This window comes from Leuresthes tenuis, unplaced genomic scaffold, assembly GCF_036924035.1.
Source record: "Leuresthes tenuis unplaced genomic scaffold, fLeuTen1.0.hap1 SCAF_5, whole genome shotgun sequence".
Lineage (NCBI taxonomy): Eukaryota > Metazoa > Chordata > Actinopteri > Atheriniformes > Atherinopsidae > Leuresthes > Leuresthes tenuis.
Genome location: NW_027325359.1, coordinates 6,332,189 through 6,351,228, shown reverse-complemented (window position 1 = coordinate 6,351,228; position 19,040 = coordinate 6,332,189). Strand labels below are relative to the sequence as shown.

The 19,040-nt window shown below is 41.4% G+C and overlaps 1 protein-coding gene across 1 annotated transcript; it reads left to right on the top strand.

The window, feature by feature from the left end:
* Window positions 1-1,005: 1,005 nt before the first annotated feature.
* LOC140306965 (DENN domain-containing protein 5B-like) lies at window positions 1,006-18,604 on the top strand. The gene is made up of 21 exons (XM_072385627.1): window positions 1,006-1,311; window positions 4,976-5,085; window positions 6,174-6,891; window positions 7,970-8,157; window positions 9,201-9,707; window positions 9,814-10,045; window positions 10,836-10,986; window positions 11,504-11,594; window positions 11,691-11,810; window positions 11,912-12,064; window positions 12,211-12,289; window positions 12,390-12,465; window positions 12,554-12,682; window positions 12,805-12,926; window positions 13,234-13,379; window positions 14,129-14,250; window positions 14,646-14,830; window positions 15,004-15,086; window positions 15,465-15,591; window positions 15,741-15,915; window positions 17,275-18,604. The coding sequence occupies exons 1-21, from the start codon at window positions 1,200-1,202 to the stop codon at window positions 17,456-17,458; spliced, it is 3,810 nt and encodes a 1,269-aa protein (XP_072241728.1). The 5' UTR covers window positions 1,006-1,199; the 3' UTR covers window positions 17,459-18,604.
* Window positions 18,605-19,040: the final 436 nt, after the last annotated feature.

Below are 19,040 nucleotides of genomic sequence, written 5' to 3'. Positions count from 1 at the left end.
GCGCTCTCCCATTCAAAAACCATCAACTTCTCCCAAGATATTATGTCATCAGCCACTTTTAATCCTTTTAGCAGTTATTTTGGAGATTGTTATCCTTTTGAATATATGTTATGCCTAAAATATATCTTCAAGTATCACTGCCCAGCTCCACCTTCTTGTCCAAATAGGGTCACTTCTGGATTCAAAAGTAGCAAAATGGCAACAGCTGAATGCAGAACCCGACACTTCAATGCCAGCATTCACAAACCAGTGAGTAACATCATACTGGCTGCGTCCAGCTCTTTTAACGCAGCTGTTGAGTCAAACGCATAGACCACATCTAGTGTTGCATTCAAATGCAACTGCAAATTAGGGAATTCACCTATCTCTAGAGATAAACTAATCGAACACCAGCAATAGTCGGATTCTCAACTTTGTTACACGGAAAATAATCTCACTTTACATAATACACAATAGCTATCTTACATAGATTGAACAGCAAAATATTTCTTTTCATATATTTGATTGAAAGATTTTGATTTAGGTACAAACGCCATAGGCAGTATGGGTCAGTGTTTTTCTTATTTTCTAAGTGTTAGTTTATCTGTTGTAGATCATGTAATAATAAATAAAGCTAAAGGTAAAACAAAGCTGGAGGCACCCATATTTCCTAATGTTACTCATAAAATGCATGGAGACTGAAAATTATTTCAAATTCTGACCTCCCACTTGTATTCGTTTTCTTTTTCTAATTGTTTCTAATTCTGATTCATGAATTCCAATTAAGTAACATTACATTTAAGCTGGACGAAAATATCAATCTCTGAGGAATTCATAGTTATCTGAGGCTAAGAAAATGTGCACAATTTGCAAAATTTCCTGATATTTGTTAGAAAATACATTTCGACAACAGCCTTTCAAAACGAGGCTGATTTAGCTGTGACGATGTTACGTTTAGGTCTTTGTCTCCCTCCTCCCTCCTCCCTCCTCCCTCCATCCAGCCTCCTCCCCTTCTGAACAAACGGGATGACCATCGTTGGATCCTCCGGAGTCCATCACAGTCAGACCGTGGATCAGCGAGTTCAGGCGAGCGACTCAACACAACCCACTGCACCGATCAGAAGGGACATTTCAGATTATGAGCCTCATCCGCTATGATCACCCAAAACACTGACTAACCTACAAGTAAACGGAGCTCTCACACCATTAACGCGTCGAGGATGAACAGGACTGCAGCGGCCGCGGGTGGATCGGGTTCTTGCCGTTTCGCCCACTATTTTGTTGTGTGTGGACTGGACTCGGAGACGGGCCTGGAGCCGGATGATGGAGCAGGTAGATGCTCAGTAAAAATGATTTAAAAGAAAACATATTAACTGCCGAGATTGTGTTTGTCATGTCAGACACGCACCAGTTTCATTAGGGACCATTTGTGATGGGATGCCAGTCATTTGAAATATTTTTTCTATTTTCTGTCAGCGCTGTTGACATTATTATCTGTGTGTAGCCCGCTGAATGGATGCCCTACATTTTGACTGAAAAATATGCCAATTGCCAATATTTATGTAACAAAAAGAAAAATCCTTCTCTACATATTTGGATGACATAAAATACAGATTTCAAGAGAACTGCCATTTCCTATTAATCCAAAGCATTGTGGTTAGATTCAAAATCACCGTTCCACAATTTTGAACCCCACAACCTTTTTTTGTCTGTGCTCTGACTGGAGAAAACACATTGCAGTCCAGCTCATTGTGATTTTATCATATCTTGAAGATAGCATTGTCAATCTGTAGGGAATATATGTGGGTTTCTGCAAGTCATCCGCTGTTACACCTTGATCAGAAACACAGCAGAGAACGGGCTGAACTGAAAGAGAACAACAGCATCCTGTCCTGGACATTGAAGCTGGAACACAGCTGGAGAATCGAGGCAGAGATTCAGGGTTAAGGCAGGGCTGTGTGTTCGTGAGTGTGTGTGAGGATAAACTCCCAGAACACACTGTTCTGAGAATCACAAAGCAGTGATTAATCTATGTGATAGCTTCTTGGTCTCAAGTAGACATAGCTTGTACATCTGTGATCTAAAACACATCATTCCCTTTTCCCACCAGAAGCCAAAGATTGTGAAGGAGGTGACAGGAAATGATTTTGAGTTCTAGGATGTGACGGTTGCTACAGTAATGAAAACAACTGTAAAGGGTTTATTTGTGGTGTGTAGCACACTTAGAACAAGAAATATCAGGTGGCGTTGGTTTCTTCTGGATGTTAAAACCGATATTCGCCCGAGGGGCTGTGTGTGATGTTGGCACGTGTCTCGCTGTGTGTGTGTTTTTAGTGGAGCAGCTTTGTAAGGAAGCAGAACCACACTAGTGTGCTGAATGCCCTGAACGTCACTTCCAGGTTTAAATTCTGGAGCAGCAGACAATAGTCACACCCTGTATTCTCCATTTAGAGCGGCTCCTCGGGGAAAGGTGGCTGTAACTAGACTGCTTTGCTTAAAACTAACGCACCAAATCAGATAAGAAAACTCTACATTTAGGTCAAGCTCTGTATGGTACTGGCTCTGTAGAACTCTAGCTAACCAGTTGGTTGACAGCTGACCCCCTGCTGTGAGTGACCATGCAAGTGGATTGTATATATGAGCTCCCCCAATCTGCTTATATAACAGCAGGTCACTTCAGTCCGGGGCCGGGGGCTTTGCTTCTTTGAAGGGATTTCCTCCTCTGTGGGAATGTGTTTTGTCTCTTTACACACGTATTCTTCAGCAAACAAGACATCCAGAATTAAATAATTGCTTGCGCTGGCCTTATACAGTCTAACATGAAGTGACATGGTATCTTTTTGGTGTGAGGGTGTAATTAGTGAATGCCCACCAACAGACTATCTGCTCTTGTTGGCTTCTCAATAGATGCCTCTGTTTTCTGCAGCCTAATCAAATTTCACATGACGCTGCCTGTTGGAATGCTGAATGGCTGAGGCTTTGGGCCCGATGGCAGTCACAAGGGGATGACATCAGTGCAGGGTGAGAACTCCCTGACCAAAGAGCGATGCTTTATAATATAGAGCTGACTGCAGAGGGATGCATACACTTGTCTATTAATAGATGTACTGCTCGTTCGCTGAAAATCCATCTTGAGTTAGATAGTTTTTCAGGAACCCGATGCTGCTTGATGCTGCATCTGTGTCTCTGACTGAGGCAAAAAACAAAATGTGTCCCTTTTCTTTTGTGTCATATATTTCCCCTTCAGTGGAAGGACAAGTGTGTAATTCAGTAATGAATTCAGTGAGTGCCAGCTTACTGTCATTTTTAATCTCCCTCCTCTTTTTATATCTGTCCTCTTCAACTCCTGTGACTACGTGATGAATGGGTCAGTTCAGCTGGTGAAGATGTGTGATGCCTACCATAATGGCTATGTGTGCCTGATTTAGGGACATAAACCACTCATGGTTATACATTTCTAAACTGTTGAGTGAAGATGAAACTCAATATTTGATATTAAAAAGACCAGCTCGGAGGACTGTCATGTACTCTGGGTGAAAGCTGGGGAGCTTTTAAGTCAAAAGTGAATTAAAAAGCACTCAAATGTTGAATTTTTAAACTAAATGCCAAATTTCACAACGGGGAAAATTATTACTCATGATGCAAAGCATTCAACAGGTATCTTACATACCTTGTGTAGAGTTTGTGTATGTATCTGTTAACAAGTTAAGAGCAGGAAACATGCTAATTACAGCCCAACTGAACCAGGCGTTTAAGCTTCCATTCAAACACAAAACAAACCTCCCTCTACTGCCCTCTTCTCTGTCGCTCTGTAAAAGACATTTAAAAGTGTTTTTTTTGTACCAACACTTTGGTGGGAACTCGTGCCAGGAGCAGAGTGGGTTTTAATTGTGTCAGCTGACGAAACCCAGGCTGACGTAAACGATGACAAGCACACAAGCTTTGTCTTGATCGCTGTCTTCGAGACCAGAGCGGAAATGGATGCCATGGCAACTCGGTATAAGGCTTGATTCTCCCTCTCAGTCAGGGCCAGCTCCAATCTGTGTCCTTAGCAAAGAGCACAGACTCCCCCTATCATAACTGCCTCTCACTTACCTGTTTCACTCAATCCAACTTGAAGTGGTGCTTGCTGCAGTTTCCTGTCTCGGGGGCCTGTGTGTCATCTTGAAGGCAGGTGAGGTGGACCTTCCTGAAAGCTGAAAGAGTGCGTCAGAGCTGGCAGCTGAGAGAAGGCTGTCAGTTTGCCATTTGCAGCTGTTTTCATTCTTCTTTTGTAGTGATGTTTGTGAATATGTCTGAGTTTTTATGGTGTATTGGTGAAACAGGGAATAGAGAGATGAGCACTGTTCAAGTGATTCCCCTGGGAAAGTGGATAAATATCGAAAGCACATCATCAACTGAAGTCAGCTGATGATACAGTCTGAATCATACAGACAGCTTAGATCTGTCACCTCCTCCCACTTTTGACCAATGCTTTTCAGCCATTCATGCTCACGCAGACAACACTTTGTAACTTAGAAGCAGGCACAAGGTTAATTTTGCAGGGGCAATACATGCATGAATTTATGATGAATAAAAAGAAGGGTTCTGTTGCTTTCAGTGCAAATGAAGTTAATTAAAAATCAGAATATTTTCATCCACGGAGCTGTATGCATACAGAGTTTCCTGCTGCAGAGAGTCAGTGATGAGCAGTGTTTGCTTCCCCAATCTGTCTTTATGGTAATGAGATGAGTTATGTAACCTTTGCAAGGGTTTTTCCTTCTTTAGCAGCAGAATTTTACTTGCTGTTAACAAGACATTCATTTTTGGTTTCTAGTCTGTACCCAACAAGGATGTCTTGTCCGCAAGCTGTCATAATTCAAAGCTGTTGTCATGTTGAGATGTCCTCTGTTGTTCCTATTTATAAATTCAGATTCAGCACTAAATCAAGGTGAACTATCCACGTGCACTGATTCAATAACCCCTGCACCTCCCTTTGCTTGTGTCTGACTTTCAGGGGAGAGCTTCGAGCAGAGCCCCATTCGCCGGTCCTTCAAGTCAAAGGTTCTGGTGCACTACCCCGAGAACACAGACAGGAACCCCTTCAACAAAGATGCTGTCAACATGGTTAGATATTGATTTATTGTACATGTTGTGACTTTGAAGAACTGTCACAGATATTGAAGAACAAGTTGTTCTTGTTCGAAGGCAAATGTTTGTTGCTTCTGAGAAGTAGTGATGTCATTCAGCCTCATTTCCCAAAACAGTTGAGACGTTGTTTAAACTGAGATAGAACCCAGTGATTTGCAAGTATCTGAGATATTTGGCCATATTCATAAGATATAGTTTATCACATGTTGAAACTGAGAAAAATGATTGTTTTCTGAATAAAATGAAATATTTTTATATTATCTCTGTATGTTTTATAATGATGTCATCCCCAAATTCTCGGCCATTTTTCTTCTTGGCCAGTTACCCACTTTTGTGTTGCTCCTGTGCCAACTTTCTTACTATAACTTACTATTTTCAGTTAAATATCAGGTTTTTATGATTTGAAAATCCTTTCTAGAAAATGCACAATGGGGAGAAGAGAAGTGTGGTGGGAGGTGTTAACTTTTGGTGCCTCTTTTTTTGTATTTTTCTTTTCATGCCTGAATATGCAGAGCATGCTCGTTGTTCACTGGTGGAAAATCAGGTCAGGATGATGAAAGTAACAGCTTTAGAGAACAGTCAGATGGAGCTGGAATCTTGCTCTTAGCTTTCTTTTTCCTAACTTCTTGTTAAAAACACCCCAGAGGACAGAGTTTCATAGAAATAACAGCTTCTTTGTCTTAATTAATTTTTTTTGGGGGGGAGGGTTACTCCACATCTATATAATACTTGTTTTTTCTTTGTTGGCATCTAATTTGATGTAAATATTCCTCTGTTTCCCCATTTAATATAAAACAAATGTTTAACTTCTCAGAGAATAAGTATATTTGTATTTACATTTTCCAGAAGAATACCAAGCTTCTTACGTTTCTTGTAAGTTTCTTCCTTGTAAATAAATTACCGCACAGATATTGTAAACAGCAAGTTCTATAATGAGTACTTTTAATGCATTTATATCTCACGAATAGCTTCAGTTTAGTGCAACTGCAGTTAGATGAACTATTTGGCCTTTTAATGAATTTTTGGTGTTAACTTTCGCTCCTTCCTGCTTTTCTTGCTTTCAGCTCTGTATGCCTAGAGGTCTATCCTTCCGTACCCAAGCAGACATACTTGACCCTCAGTTTCACTCATTTACACTTGCTTCTGATGAAGGAACACGTTCCTACGGTTTTGTTCATACCTTCTACGAGGAGGTGACCAGTCCTCAGATTATCACTGCCATGCAGACACTCTATCAGATGCACCATGTAGAGCACCACTCCTCCTCCTCCTCAGCCTCCTCTCCCTCTTCCTCATCTTCTTCTGCTTCTTCGCCCTCCACCTCCAGCATGGACTCACTTGCGAGCAGCTTGGAGGAGTCAGATGCTGAGTCTTTGGCTGGGGTTTCTGGCTGCCTCGGATGCGCTGGTTCCTTTGATCCAGCACGCGACACCCTGTACGTATCCAAAGCCCTCTGCCTGGTCACGCCTCTCCCTTTTCTGCAAGCTTCGCGACAGTTTCTGGCACAGTTACACCAAGCTGTGACATCACAGACACCCCCGCCCCTCCCTCTGGAGAGCTATATCCATAACATCCTGTATGAGGTGCCGTTGCCTCCACCAGGACGGTCACTTAGGTTCCACGGGGTGCAGGGACCTATCATGTGCCAACGACCCGGGCCGGAAGAACTTCCTTTGGGGGACTATCCTCTTGGAGAGGCTTTCTCTTTGCTGGGTGTTGATAATATGGTGAAGCTGCTTACCTGTGCACTTCTGGAGACACAAGTTCTGCTCTACTCTCAAGGTAAGCACATGGCTCAGTTAGCAGTTTTGCAAACTTTCATTTTTCATAATGTTTTGACACTTCAGGAAAAAAAATGTTTTCATTTAGCAGCAATCAAGGCTGACTGGGACATAGAACTAGAAAAAAGCCACTGTTTCTCACATATAAGATGCTTTCTAAAATGAGTTGTTCTCTCCCACAGAAGAGATTGCTCCTGAACTGCTTGAAACACCTTATTTTAACACAGAGCTTCGATCTGTTACAAACCTACATCACCATGAAATAAATGTACACAGTGCCTGCTTGATGGCTACTTTGACATGCCTCGAACAAAGGATAAGCATCTGGCTTGCACCAATGAGAGGAGAACCCAAGTAGAGTATTTTGGTTTTTGTTTTTTTTTGGCAGACCAAAGCAACTTACACTGGTAGGCAGGTAGGGTTTTTGCCTAAGGATCCCTACTGGACCCCTACTTGAAAGGCAGCAATCTTACCACTACACAGCCCATGTCCAGCTCAAACTGTGTTTCAGACGGAGGGTGACGTGCTGATGCTGCAATATACAGGGAGAAAAAAAATGATATGTTTTCATCATTGTGTCTTTCAAGCCTGGAGCAGCACACCCATTGCATCAACATTTTTTTACTCATTATTTTGATTTTGGAAAAGACAAAAAACATCAGGTCAAATGCAGTCATTTACAATAATAGTTGAGGGGTTAACTCCAAATGGTTTCCATTTCTTGTTTATATTTTTTTCAGAGGCTGAGAAATTAGTAGTTTTAACGGACAATTTTAAGGTTTCCTGAAACTCCTTGGGTATTAGAAGGCTGTTGTGAAGGAGGTTGGTCAATTAGACATTAGTCCTGTCAAGATGTTCATTTTTGATTACAGCAACACAAGATCATTGTCAGAGTTAGGTAAACCAACCATAACAAAGATGTATTTAATAGTAATTTAATAGAAAATGTGATGTTATAACTTGATCAAGTAATTAACTGTAGCGGATAAACCACAGTAATCATTAGATAACCTCTCTGGGTACTATAAGTTGATTAATTCCTGCTAATGTCTCAACCTTTTTGTCTCTTATCTCTTCAGACTACCAGCATTTGATGACAGTGGCAGAGGGCATCACCACTTTGCTATTCCCATTTCAGTGGCAGCACATCTACCTGCCCATCATTTCTACTCCACTGCATCACCTTCTGGATGCCCCCGTGCCTTTCCTGATGGGTATCCAGCGCAGACACGGAGCTGAGCGATCTTCCCTCCACCTCCCGCACGAGGTACAGCTATTAATGAAGAAATGATCTGTGAATGCATTTGTAATTTCCTCGTGCAGATATTTCAGTTAACATTCATACAAAGGGATTTGTAAATGGGCAAGGGAGGCATTCTTGCAGTCTTTTGCAGATCATCTCTGTGCATTCTGCAGATCTCCCTCTGCCTATGGCTAGTCCAATTGGCACAATCATTTTCCACAGAGCTGCCCTCGCTTCAAATCCAAAACTGCATCCATGATTACCCTATACTGCATATACTGCTATACTCTTTGAAGTCGCTCTGCCCCAGAAAAGAGGCAACAGCAAGATAGCCCCAGGGGGATGAAAGCAAAAACGCAGAGCTTGACAAATTCAGAATAAAGGGACTCACTGAATAATTAAAGAATTGGATATTGTGCTAATTTTTCAGCTGTGTATTTTGAAGGAAGTGTAAAATATATCAATCAGGATTGTTTGAAATTTATAAGAGAAAATAGTTAAAATAGATCTTAGTGTTATGTCTGAACTGGAAACTTCCTCAATCTTCCTTTCCTCATTTCCCTGTGGGACCAAATGAATGATGAAAACTAAAGACTTGGAGGATGAGGCTGCACAATGTTGGCTGCAACTGTCCACTCTATAGTACATCTCCCCTTTCCCCCCAAGGCTTTAAACTGCCAGCCAGAGGTCGCTGCTGAAGGTTGCGTGGCTGCTGACTGCTGCTTGCAGAGGCAGTTTTTTTTTCAAATCGGTGCCTATCGTTCTTCTAGAGATCTTCCTGTGGTTTATTGCTCAGCAGGTTTACACAGGTTTCTTGTTGTTGGAGGCTGACACTGCAAGTTCCCTCAAAGTCTCCTGTTGCAGTGATAACTGTAATCATTAGATAATCCCCGACATGCTAAAATCCCACGAGTGCTTTTAATAAGGAAATACCAATTTTGTGTTAATAAAATGCCACTTTATCCACATGAGAGACATGACTGGTTAAACCTATAATGATCATCTGACTGAGGAGCAAAGTGAAATGTGTTCATATACTTTTGCTCTCTCGTTTGTCTTCTCCAAAGGCCAACCTGTGTTTTGTGGACATTGACAACCACTGTGTTGAAGCCCCAGAGGACCTTCCCTTGTTTCCAGATCAGACTGAGTTAATACAGGAACTGAGTGAGGTATTGTTGCATTTTGGGCTCCCACCACAGGGAGGGATGAGCACTAAGCCCACCACAAGTACCACATCCTCTGCCACTCACCTGAGCAGCCTGGTGCTGGAGGACCTGATGGAGGACAGGAGGAACGGGAACCTCGGAGGCGAGGAGCTGGCGGTCCTGGAGAGGCTGCAGGCTCTGGCGAGGAGATGTGGCGGAGGAAAAATATCAGAAGGAGGAAAGACACTTGGACACATGTTTGAGGAGGAAGAAGGGCTGAAGGCAGCAAAGCTGAATATTCAACTGAGGGAGGTGTTTGCTGTTCGTTTTGCTGCTATGTTTGGCAGATATGAGGAGTTTGTTATCCACAGCGCTCTGGATTTGGACTCTTGGTTGAGTAACCGAGAGGGAACCATCAGCTTTGACAAGGTACATCAACAGATGACTGACTGATGGATCTAATGAAAATGATCAATTTATGTCTTTCACAAACAGATGAATAACGTTCAGAATATACCATAACCTATTGTTTCAGGGCTCCTTTCTCTCAGTTCAGCCAGCAACCCACTTGCACTTCTTGTCGCGATTCCTGGAGACATCCATGTTTTCTTCTTTTGTGGATGGAAAAGTTATATCTCGCTGGGCAGACAGAGAGCCACTACAGCAGCTGTTTGACAGTCGTTTGGAGCGAGAGCGACTGTATGACACGGGTGACGAGGATTCCTACAACCATCCTTTCAGGAAGTGTTCCTCGTTCTTTGAATCAGGTAATGTGAGGCTGCTTATCATGAAAATAAGATGAAGTGCTACACATTCATGTTTAATTACACAAAAACATTTGCAGCTTAAATGTAACTGTCTCAGAATAACCTCTTTCTTTTATACATAGATAGTCCTGTAAAATTGAAAGGACTTTCGTTTTGATTAGCACATCCAGACATTTAAAGACATGTTCAGCATGCCACCATCTGCCTGTCTGTTCGAGTTCATATGTTGATAACGTTGCTAGGCCTTTCTGCTGTCACCATTTTCTCTTCGCTCTTCCTAATAAGCACTGAGGCTTTTTACTTAAACCCCTCCTAAACGATCATCCACATGCGCATTTTATACAAGAACAAATTTCATTTAGAACCAAAAAAACAGACTAATGGTGCAACACAGAGGGGATGGGGTAGAATTGGATATGAGGGGGACGTAGAATTAGGGAACTGTAGAGGGATGAACTGAAGGATTAAGCCGAGCGCAGAGCTTTCTGTCCAGTGGAAACTGTTTCAAACCTCCTGCTTTGAAGTTGCGCCAGCCTCGCTGCACTCCTCACATCTCAGTCTGTCGTTCATATCCCCGCCTTGCAGATGCTGCTTTATTTCTTTTCTGTCAAAACTGGCAGTCACATTATTGAAATGAATGTGTCTCTCCAGAGCTAAACCAACTTCACAGCAATTTAAAACTTAAAGTGGTAACATTTAACATGACTGCCAAGTCCTTCCTGAAATGACTTTTTACTATCCACAGAAGGCTCCCTTACTTGAACCACTGTGTCTGTGCTTGCCTCTACAGCTCAGGCCACTGAGCGCAGGCTGATGAAGGCTGACCACACGGCCATACACCCCCACCTGCTGGACATGAAGATTGGCCAGGGTCGTCACTATCCGGGCTACTTCCCTAAGCTGCAGGCCGATGTGCTTGGACAGGCACAGAACACCAACAAGTGAGCTTTTAATTTCTGTTCTTAGTCAGTGAGAAAAAATGTTGATTCCCAGACGGATACTTATAAACAGGGGCACAGGGTTACTTACAGTGTTTTGATATACTTTATTATCAATAAACTTATGAAAAAAGATAAAAGGATTTGACATGTGCATTTGGTTGAATTGGAGCGCAATTTGACATACTTTGTATTTGATTATTAGTTTAATCACCAATTAATCTGCCAATAAATTTTTCCATCTTGTTTCTTTTGCTAAAAATCCTGGAAGGGGTGAGAATAACAGTTGTCGTACACTTGATTACCAAAATAGGCGCCTATTGGTTAACTGATTAACTGACCAATCTTTCAGCTGTACTTGAGTACACTTTTGCCCAGTTTACCTATAGCAAAACTTCATATTTCATCACTTAAACTAAATATTTCTTCACAGGTTTTGTGTGCGAAAATCACAGTGTGAAGAATCACTGGTACAGTTGCAAACATTTTAAATTGTGAGCATTATTTTACTGTTTTCTAGGTGGTCCAGTCGTGTCACACCATCACGTAGGTCTGAACCCAAGAGATCGACAGTCAACGATCACTCTGGAGTAGACAGTGAACACAGACAGGTACCCTCATGTGCTCAGAGACACACACAGATAAACACTCAGTCTTTAGGAAGTCTATCTCTGATGTACATCTTGTTTTTTTTTTTTTTTTAACAGAAACACACATTTATAAAGAGAGCCCTTCGCCAGTCTAAAATACTTGACCCATCTCTTCAAGCGGTGACTCAGACGCACAAAGAGTTTGTTGATGAGCTGCTGAGCGAGTGTCGTCTGAAGGTGAGCGATCCTGTTCTGAACAGGGCAGAGGCACAGCTGTCATTGATTATTTTGACGTTACAATTCAAAGGAATGCTTCAAATTCTTCTCCTGCTTTTCAGACCAAGCGGATGTTGATGGAAAGGATGGGGAAGGAGTGTGCAGAACTGGGTCAGGGGGAGGCCAGCATCACAGGCCTGCAGGAAAACACACTCATCCTTGGTCTGTGTGATCTGCTGGAGAGAACCTGGGGTCACGGTCTGCAGATAAAACAGGTCACACATAATTCAACATGCCTATCAAACCCTGCATGCCTGTATCTGATGAGATGTCCTCTATAAAGTCTGCCAGTGTGTGTCCTACTCAAAGAGATGACAGTACATTGAGCTTGGATGTTAACAAATGTGTTTATTTTGAACAGGGAAAGTCTGCTCTTTGGTCCCATCTGCTTCACTACCAGGCCGCCCAGGGGAAGTTGGAGGCACCAGCTGAGTCTCCAGGTCAGAGCACAGCTCAACTGTTTAGTTTTTTTTTTTTTTTGTGTGATTCATTCAGATAAATGTCGACTGATGGCAGGTGCTGATCTCTCTGCTTGTTCAGGATCTAACTGCTCTGATCAGAGGACGTTTGATGAAGGCGCTTTGGTCATGAGAGGGTCGTTAATACAAGACGTGAGGTAATGAGAAAAATAAAAATCCTTGTTGTACATGTGTGGGCAAAGTTTCAAAGGTTTAATTTTGCCGGACTGTGTGTTGTTCTTCCAGGTTTATCCAGACCATGAGTGACAGTCTGTCTGAGGTGGGTCAAGCCAGAGCATGGATCCATCTGGCTCTGGAGAAGAAAATGCTGTCCCAACATCTCAAAGAACTGCTGACAAACCAGGAGCTACTCAGGTCTGAATCCACTAATCATTAAGTCGTTGACAAGTAGGCACAAATACTGTTTCTTTAAATGTGTTTGATTTTATTTATAGCTTGTTTGACAGAGCTTTTGTACCCTTGTCCTCCACTAACAGGCAGCTGTATAAATCTCATGCATTCCTGCTCTGTGAGGAAGAAAGGGAACAGTTTTTGTTCCACCTGCTGTCTCTCAACACTGTGGACTACCTCTGTTTTACACGCGTCTTCACCTCTGTCTGTAAGTCCTGTAAAGCCCAACAGCAAAATGGCAGAATTTACTGGAAGTTTTGTAGCTTTCAAGGACACTGAAAGAAACCAAAACTTTGCTTTTGAATGTGTTTTATAACACCCATCCCCACACAGTTGACCTCATTACCAAGTTTTACATCCAGTGTCCTTTGGATACAGACAACATACATTGAACTTCCTCTAATGTTGTAAAAATATTGTCCAACTCACTACTGTCTCCTGTTGGACAGATTTAAGAGTGAAAGAAAATGTATGAATACATATAACTTGCCTGTTGCTCTCCTCTGTCTTTCCAGGTTTACCATACCGTGTTGTTATAATACCCATGAAGAAGCTGAGCATTGCAATGGCAACAGTTAACCCCTGGGTGTGTGTGTCAGGAGAACTGGGTGATTCAGGAGTTAGACAGATCCCAAAGAATACACAAGAGATCTTTTTTCAGGTTTGTACTCACCCCCTCTGGAAAATGAACTAAAGTTACACTGTGACGTGCAAACAAAGACACTTGGATGTGACCTGATACACAAGTTCAAGATTAAATCTTTCTCCATGTCCTGAAGGGCATTAAGTCAAAGAGAGAGAGTTGAGAACACAGTTCTTCCGTTCCAAATGTAACAGATAAACAATACAACAGTAGAACGGTAAAGCCAAAGGGTAGTAAGAATACTACAAGAAAAAAACAGAAACTGAAATAGAAAAAATTATAAATAAAAAATGTATAAAAAAAGATAAATGATTAATTGTATTAAAGTGCAATAGTGTGCAATAAAAATGCTGGCTGGGGCCTTTCTGCGTGGAGTTTGTGTGTTCTCCCTATGGCATTGTGGGTTCTCCACTGGTACTCTGGCTTCCTCCCACAATCGAAAAACATGCATGTTAGGTTAACTGCTGATTCTAAATTGACTGTAGGAGTGTGTGTGTGTGTGAGCGGTTGATTGTCTCATTTGTGTTCATGTTGGCTCTGTGATGAACTGGCAACCTGTCCAGGATGTACGCTGCCTCACATCCAGTGACAACCTCGATAAACTTTAGTTAAAAAATGTTTTATCGCTTTAAACTTTTTGTGATCAGTGCTTCCTCTCATTTAACTGTTAACATAAACAAACGTTTCCATGCTACTGTATAAATCCATAACAAGCCCAACAGACGCATGCAGAGCTCCTCTAATTATGGTTCTGCTTCCCATTTCAGTGCAAGAACCTGGGCAGGCTGAGCACCCTGCAGCTGGGAGTGCAGGAGAACTCGGGCCTGCTCGCCAAGTGTCTGATCGACTGTGTGATGGTATACAATGAGATCACAGGACACATCTACAAGTAAGAGTCGCCCTTTGACCTTCTCTCATTAAGTTAACACAGATCGTGACCTCGCAGCTGAGTCTGAAAGAATGAGATTGTGGGCAGCTGCTTCTCGTTTGATAATGTGTTAAAGATAGCGGATGTCTGAAAAACTTACGATGAGGATCTGCTTCATCCCATGATAACATAAAGCAAACAGAGAAAAATAAGTGCCTCATCTGTAGCACAAACTGGGTCTTTGCAAGTCAAAGGCAAATAAGAAAATAAGTCTGAAGCAAAAAGAAAGTCTTTTATATAATAGACTAAAACGTGCAATACCACCAGTAGCTCCTGATATTACAGAAAAAGATAAAATATGCACATTTATCACTCTACTGTGCCTATCTGTGTCTATCATGCCTCTTTCGCCTCAGGTTCCCGTGTGGCCGATGGCTTGGAAAAGGCGTGGGTGACGGCAGCTTGGAAAGAGTCCTTATTGGTCAGCTGGTGTCACCTGGTACAGAGGAGGATGCTGGAAGGTGGACAGGGACACCTCCAGAGCTGGCCTCTCCATCTCAGAGCGTGCGGGCAGTGTTGGGATCACTTGGCAGCCGAAGCAGTACGTGCTGACAAAGAGTGCATTCTTTAGTACAACAGCTGACCTACTTGTTTGTGAGCTCATCCCAGTAGCAGATTGTGCCTCTGTATTACCTTTCTGTCAAGCTCCTGTTCTATTTTTCATTACACATCCCCATTTCTTTGTTTGTAACTGTTTCTCATTCTTCTTTTCAGGAATGCACTCTGTTGAAGTACAAGAGGACATGAGGGAGGCAGCGAATAATCTTGTTAAACATTTCCACAAACCTGAACAAGAGGTGTGTTACTGTGACAGTGTGTGCACAGTTTCTATAATCCTTTAACCTGTTGGCTCAGTTAAGATTAAAGAGTTACAAAATGGTTAATACACAGTGGGGAATCTTTGTTATTTTTGTATCTAACATGGTTCATTACCATGGCTCTTCCAGCACAAGCCTTGTTTGTTTCTCTTGTGAATCAACCCAGCTCAAAGAACTGTAAAGACTTGATGGAAGCTATTTTGGTCTTAAGATTAATTTTAATAACATCTTTAGTACACAGGCTTTAATGTACAAGGACGGGTTCTGTCATGCTCCCTTGAGTAAAGGTAAACTGCAGTTCCATCTACCACACATGAGGGGATTGTAAAATTTTCTTTCTCAAATTTGTCACCCCAGCGGGGAAATCTGACCGTCTTGTTATGTGGTGAAGGAGGACTGGTGCTTGCTTTGGAGAAATTCCTTCTCCATGGGTTCAAATCCAACCGTCTTTTCCAGAGGAACGTGTTTGTTTGGGATTTTGTGGGTGAGTACTGCGAATGTAAGTTGGTGCAGTGCCGTTTATTCCCTGTCTCCATCTAGTGGTGGTCAGTATGAATGTTGCGTCCCAAGCAGCATGCGACAAAGTGTGACAGTTTTCCCTAAACTGAATGTATCACCAACCGTTTCCCACAGAGAAATCAGTGGTTTCCATGGAGACGGCTGATCAGATGGGTGACCTGCGTGGATCAACACTACCAAAGGGCCCACCGTGCGACTCGCTGTGTCACTATATCAGTGCTATCAATGCCTCATCCCGAAACATCGGAAAAGAGGGAAAGTTCCAGCTGTTCGTCTGCCTGGGAATCAGGTGACCAGACTTCATGTTTAAATGGACAGTTAAAATTCAAGCAAGAGAACCAAATAGTTCAGAAAGACTAGTTTAAAAAAATAGATATATTTTAGATATAAGATTATGATGCACATTTTTCTTATTTGAAGCTGGCAAAGTTGGGACAGGGGCATGTTTACCACTGTGTTGGTTACAACACAAAGTGTTTTGGGGGCGAAGGAGACCAGCTGTTTTGAAGGTGAAATGTTTTTATAATCCTCCTCGATGTTAGGTTTCTGTGGCTGAAGAGCACAGGTCTAATTTGGCGTATTTCACAATGCTCCAAATGCTTTCACAATTTGACAGAACTGGTCAGCCATGCTGCTGTAGTACAGTGGCAGCATTTCTGGATCTTGTTCATTGTCCCTTGTGTACAGAAACCTGATCCCCTTAATCTTTTAATTTGATACTGTACCTACAAGACAAAAACATACTTCAATAACAATGTCCCCAAATGCTTTACAATCACATGTTTAGAACCTTCATTCTTAAATTGTTGCACTATTTGCTTGCAAAGACTTTCAAAGAGTGGTGAACTTCCTCCCCACCATTACCTTTAAAGGACTCAACCTCTTTGGGATGCTCATTTTATATGATACTGACCTACTTATTTGTGAGATGTACATATTGCTCCAAAACTTTCAAAAGTCTTTCAACATTTGATTTGTTGTCTTTAGTTTAGTTTACAGTAAAATGAGAAGTTTACATGATTTGCAAATTACTGAACTCTGTTTGAGATTGAATTTTACACAGCCACCTTAGTTTGCTTGCAGATGGTGTTGTAGAAGCAATATGATTATTTAAACAGCAAAAAGAGAGTTGTTGGCCAACTGCTGTTTTCTTTTTTTTTCTTGCTGTATTCTCTCAAATAAAAGAAAAAAAAGCTATTCAAGAGTAAGAAATGAAATAGGATTGAATAATAATACATTTGGAATAATACTAAATTATTTTTGCAGCATAAATAATCTAAACAGCTGTTAGCCATTAGTCTTTGTAAAGATAAAAGTTATTGTGAAGAGTTTTTAATGTGGGCAGGAACGACCTCCTGTAACGATCTTTGTTACAGTGGAGCTGAAGATGCCTCTGACTGTATGTTAAGCGAGAGTGATGATTGGCTTTGACACTATATCTTTGATATATTGTAACCAGTTCCTGCAAAGTGTTTTATTTTTCAAAAATATAACTTCTTTCACCCGGCTTAACTGATATTAAACAGACCAGATTTCCAGGTTAATTAACCATGAAAGCACTCTGCCATTGGCCCACTCTCATCTGTTCAATTCCAAACTTCAGGTATTTTTCACACAGTTACTGATCATCAGTGATTTCTCTCTGCAGGGACCGGCTTCTGTCCCAGTGGCTCCCTCTACTGGCAGAGTGTCCTCTGACAGCCCGGACGTACGAGGAGGGATCTCTGCTGCGGGACCGTGCCACTGTGCACTCCCTCTGTCGTATTCTGCAAACATTAAATGAGTTCAGCTTCAACCTTGAGGCAGCACTGGTCAAAGGGGTTGACCTCTGACCCAGACAAGCTCCTTCTCTGAAACACGACGCAGGCACACTGAGAATTTAAAATATTCATCCTTCTATCTGTGGAAGGAGGAGGTACGTTCAGCCACCTGTGAAATGTAACTTCATTATCAAAACAGCGAGTGGACCAGATGAAGATGGCTACCCAAGCACCAAACATATTGCCTTGTTCACTGATGTAAATGTCTGATATACCGTATTTGCTTCAGGAAATAGTCCTATGCTTGTTTACACTGTGAAATTCTGATTCCTCAAGGAGAAATGGAGTCATTGATAAACACACACCTACAATAGATATTTTACCTGCTTACATTATGTACTGTATCTGACCCTAGAACAACTATAACTGTCCTTCTACAGCTGTATTGCTTGCACTTAAATTTCAAACATGCATGGCCAGAATCTTTGTTTCGTGTCTTTGGGTGTTGTGAGCTGAAGTGTCATGAGTCAGGCCTTATTAGCCTCGTTTCAGTTGGTATCTTAAAAAATATTCTGAAGAAAAAAATTGTATCCTCATTGAATGATTAAAAAAAGTTACATTATGCCTTGTTATACTGTGTAATGTCTGGCCTGTTTCTCATTATTTATTTCATGAAATCCTCAGTTGGTATAACACTGGATCTAAACTGGTGTCCCAGTTGTGTCAGTTTAAATAGTGTTTGTCATTTTGTCAAAAAGCCTTTTCCCCCTTCGCTGTTTGTAAATATTTTTGCTCCATCGGGTCTTTCATTGAATTGCTCCATCCATTCTCTTTGAATTGTTCCAATTTGTTATGATGGTGTAATAAATTTGTGGCATATTTTTCTGTATAAAGGCATCTACTGACACACTTTGTGTGGGTGATAGACATGCTGTTTGTTTCTAATCTGTTTAATTGTCTTTACAAAGCTAGTCCAATTAATAGAGCACAGGTTTGTAAAAAAAATTGTTAGCTGTTTCGTTGATTTAGCTTTTAATTTAACAGTTGAACATCTATGAAAATGCTGTCTTCTGCACTATCCCGCAAGCACTATGTAACCCACTATGACCAAGTTTCTGTTGTTAAAATACAGATTAGAGAAAGCAATAATGAATTATTTATGAAGTGTGCTGTTGAAAATTAAAGTTATTGACATAAGTGACACGTCTTGGTATTTGTGTGTGTTACTTCATCAAACGTGGGATTAGATACAATTCTTTGCTAATCAAAATTATCTAACTGCGAAAGGGTCAATTTAAGAATTGAACTCTTATTGACCAACTAAAAAGTGTGTTATACATTTCTCTTTATCACTGGGTCATTGAGTGTAACATTGACACTGCTGGCAGTGTCATTGGAGTCTCAGCCATCACAGTCTCATCACTGCTTCTTGCAATGGATGACTCTGTAACGTCATTCATTTAAGTCATTTAAGTAACACTTGAGTAAAATCTGCCTTTGTGAAGTTGTAGAAGACTTTTTTCAAATCAAGAGTAAACATATATTCTGACGACAGACTTAGGTGTCTTGAAACAGCTCTCTATGGCAACAAAGCGAGTAATGATTGAAGGGATGCTTTGCAGTAACATAGTTTGTCCACACTCATAACCTTTTT